The 4,225-nt window shown below is 33.5% G+C and overlaps 2 protein-coding genes across 2 annotated transcripts in view; one reads left to right on the forward strand and one right to left on the reverse strand.

The window, feature by feature from the left end:
• LOC101295502 (acyl-coenzyme A thioesterase 13-like) overlaps nt 1-2,304 on the reverse strand; it is a 6,312-nt gene extending 4,008 nt beyond the window's left edge. Inside the window, exons 1-2 of the mRNA XM_004295687.1 lie at nt 2,110-2,304; nt 715-816 (exon numbers count right to left, since the gene is read on the reverse strand). Coding sequence (XP_004295735.1) covers nt 715-816; nt 2,110-2,304 — 297 coding nt within the window. The remainder of the gene's footprint in view (nt 1-714; nt 817-2,109) is intronic.
• Nucleotides 2,305-3,630: 1,326 nt separating this feature from the next.
• LOC101295793 (disease resistance protein At4g27190-like) overlaps nt 3,631-4,225 on the forward strand; it is a 9,325-nt gene continuing 8,730 nt past the window's right edge. The window contains exon 1 of the mRNA XM_004295688.1: nt 3,631-4,052. Within this exon, the coding sequence (XP_004295736.1) occupies nt 3,631-4,052 (422 nt within the window). The remainder of the gene's footprint in view (nt 4,053-4,225) is intronic.

Consider the following 4,225-nt stretch of genomic DNA (forward strand, 5'->3'; position numbering starts at 1 on the left):
GTGAACTTAGTGATCAGGTATGAGAACCCAGATATGGAGTTGAAGCGCAAGGAAGCTGAGCAATTGAAAGATGACAAAGTCAAGCAAACACATGTTGGTGGAGATGTTGACAAAGCAGATGTTGGGTTGGCACTACATCTTTGAGTTTGCTAATCTCTTTCAGATGTTGATAGATTTTAAGCTAGTTAATTTCATTTAATTTAGTTAATTTCATTCAATGTTCTTGTTTCTCTTTACTTTGCTTTACAGCTTTTATAATTTCATTCAAGTATACTATTATTGTTTGTATCTTCAGTGGGCTGTAAAGAATTTACATGTATTGTTGTAATGTTCAGTAAAAAATTAATTATAGATGAATTTCTTAAATATTTTGCAGAATAATTTTTTTTTAATTCCCATCACTTTTCCACACTGAAATCAGTGTCAAATGTCTTCCGCACAGAAATGGGTTAGAGAATGGTTTAGGGTATTTCTCACATATATCCGTGTGAGTTAAGAAGTTGTTCACACGGACTATATTACATTGATATCAATTATGTCAATGGATATGTAATGGGACCCACGTCAATATCTCACACGGACTTTTTTATCCGTGTGTAATGAGCATTAGCCCCCCTGCAAACAGCACGGATAGGCAATTCGTGAGTGTAGCGTGACTAATGGCTTTCTCACACGGATGTCTGTGTGAGATATCTATATTTCACACTGATTTACATCTGTGTGAAGCTTCATTTTGCCCTGAACATATATCACACAACCACCAACCACATCAACAAGATTTGCAATTGCTCCTTTTGCCAAATTTCCAGCTCTATCCTGCAAACAAATCTCAACAAAACATTTTATTACCAGAGTTTAATCCTCTAAGACAAATACACAACAAATATAAGAACATTAGAAGACTAATGTGGTTCATCCACATTACTATATACAATCAATCAATCATGAAGAAGACCATCTCAACAGTAATGGAAATTAGACTCACGTTTCTTTTAGGATTAATTATAAAACATCACCCGAACTATGATGTTATTTTCATTTTCATATCTAACTATCAAAACTTTGCATTTGTATACCCGAAGTTTCATTCGGTTAACATTTTGATACCCTAACTACTAACACCGTTAAATTTTGAGGGCATTTTCGTCATTTTAATAAATATATCATTTTTTACATTTACTTTAACAAAATAATTTATTTTTTGAAGTTATTAAATACAAATAAAACAATTTACTTCAGCAAAAATATTATAAAAAAAAAACTCGACATTCGATATTTAAAAAAATATATTAAAAAAAAACATGTTTAATCTATTTTTGGTTAAATATACCATGTTTATATAAAATATGATAAAAGTTCTATCGATATTTAATATATTTTCTCGATATAATTTATTTTAGTTATATATTTTAATTTATTTTATTTTGTTTTGCTTCACATGTAACTCTAAAAATATATATACATACAAGAGTTCTACTAACTTTTATCACTATTGTTGCAAAAATAAATATTTAATTTTAGTTTTTGAATATTTTTGCTAAAGTAAATTGTTCTATTTGTATTTGATAACCTCAAAAAATAAATTATTTTGTTAAAGTAAATGTAAAAAATGATACATTTATTGAAATAACGAAAAAATGTCCTCAAAATTTAACGGTGTTAGTGGTCAGGATATCAAAATGCTAACAGAATGAAACTTCGGGTATGAAAATGCAAGTTTTTCATAGTTAGGTATGAAAATAAAAATAGCATCATAGTTCGGGTAGTGTTTTGTAATTAATCCTTTCTTTTACCAACAAAACGAATGCAATGCAGAAGAAGACATCTTTTCGATGTAGATTGCAGATACATTTCAATTTTAACAGATTTATGTACCAAAACTAAATAAATAAATACAAACAAATTGCAACTGAAGTCTCTAACATCAAGCTTGCAGTTATCATATGCTATTCCATGCTCTGAAAATTTGTGAGAGACTTAGATTTAGAATGGGGTAAGTTACAACTTACAAGCTTCATGGTGTTCCCTTAAAGAAGATTGAATTATGGAAACAAATGAAACCAGTTAAGGTCATGAGTATTCTACAGCTGAAATGAGGGATCTACTCACGGTGAGGCGGTGAGGAACCTTGAGAGTGCAGACGAGGAGTCCATGGGGTCCGACTCGGTCGACTCGGAGGCCGCTTCGGGCGAAATCCTCGTAGAAGCTCGAGTTGCCTGGTTCCTGGGGTGGAACCACGATTTGTGAGACGGCCTCTGACTCGTACCGGCTCACCTCCAGAAAGTCCTTCACCTTCTTCTCCATCTAGCTAGCTCGATCTCTCAAAAATCTCACTCTCTTTAGGACCTCATCCCTCAACAACCAAGAACTGACATATAACTAAAGCACCAACAGAAACAAAGTAGAGCGTCCTTCGTAGGCAACAGTAGACATACTAGATTTTTTTCGGTTGGTCCGACACCAAAGTCCCATAACTTTGACCGAGTAAATATAAATGAAAATTTTACCCAAATTTTATATAAAAATTCTATCATCGACTAAAAAGAAGCTAAATATAAAATTTTTGAAAGATATGAAAATCATTATCGGTGTTTCTAAAAAATGAAAATTTCAAGAAAATATTAAGAATATTTTAGTCCTTGGTTAATTTTCAAATCCGGTGGATGGTGTTTCATATTCAAATCCTCAAATTTACAATAGATGAAGTCTCCCAAATCACAAGTTACTTTTAATTTGTTTCTCAAAAGGTATCTCGAACACATATATTCTGCAATTTGATCGTGATAAAGTTGGAATGGAAGAAACAGTATTGTTCACCTGATCACTGACTAAGAGAGAATAATTCATTTTCAATCACCATTACATTCACATCTAATGGTGGTTACGCATGAATCTCTTTGTCAGTTAGTAACCAGTTGATGAACATGGTTAATCTCTTTACATAATTTACATTTTGTGTTTCTAATTCACATCTTAATCTGTTTCTATAAACTACTAGTTGGCTGAGGGATAAACAACGATCTAGTTGACTTTGATCGATGACTGAAGTGTAGACAATATGCACAAATAAACATGTTTGTAGTCCAAGCAGATCCAAGCACTTCATTTTCCAAGCAGAGAAGCCATGTCCTTACCACATATATTTCTCAAGTGCATCACTTATTTGTATGCATCTATGATTTTCTACAGAGAGTTAACTGATTCTAGGAAGAATTCTTATGCAGTTTTAGCCTTTTAAGAAACGAAATATTAGCTGGTCTACAGGATCTTTAATTCTTTATGCCGATACATGTTTCCTATCAAGCTTAAAATACATATGAATTTGAAGTGTGTACTGAAAAAACAAAAATGAATGAAAAAACAGCTACCGTGTGTGTGCTCATTAGCTCATATATATAATATTAATCAGTAGGGTGATAGAGGAAATCAAATTTAAGATATGATGCTTACATACTTGTAGACAAGATGCACGAAATATGGAACTAAGAGAACGATATCAAACATGCATCTGTAAATTTACATTGTGGTTTTAAGTGATCTGTTCCAGGCTACCTCATTCCTTCTTGAGGGCTTTTTTTCTTCTGGTTATTTCTGTACTTCGTCTTCATTATTGGGGGACCTATTTCTATAATGTCTACTGAAGATTTTGAAGCATTTGAAGCAACAAGACAAGCCATGGATGAGCTCATGGAGGCATTTGGAAATGATGAGATCACTACTATTGGGGTCTATGGAATGGGAGGGGTTGGGAAGACTACCATGGTGAAACATGTTGGTGAACAAGCACAAAAAATGGGGCTATTTCATCATGTTATTACGGCTGTTGTGTCCCGAAGACCTGACTTGAGAAAAATTCAAGGCACATTTTCAGATCTGCTCAACTTTAAATTTGAGGAGGAGACAGAAATGGAAAGAGCTGCCAGGTTGAGGGAGAAGATAACAAGAGGAAGCAGGATCCTCATAATCTTGGATGACATTTGGGACAGAGTAGACTTGTCGAGCATTGGAATTCCTAGCTACAACGAGCTTCAAAGATGCAACTCCAAAGTCCTACTAATAAAGGTCCTAGAGGGAGGGGGGGGGCGCGAATAGGCTATTAACAACTTTTTTCGTATAAATTCGTTCTCAGGGATAGCAAGGGTTATAGCTATCCTGAATAACAAATACACAGTGACAATAAATAAAAGTTGCAGTAAAATAATAATGAACACCAAGATGTTTTTTA

The sequence above is a fragment of the Fragaria vesca genome, linkage group LG3, assembly GCF_000184155.1.
Source record: "Fragaria vesca subsp. vesca linkage group LG3, FraVesHawaii_1.0, whole genome shotgun sequence".
In the NCBI taxonomy this organism is placed as follows: domain Eukaryota; kingdom Viridiplantae; phylum Streptophyta; class Magnoliopsida; order Rosales; family Rosaceae; genus Fragaria; species Fragaria vesca.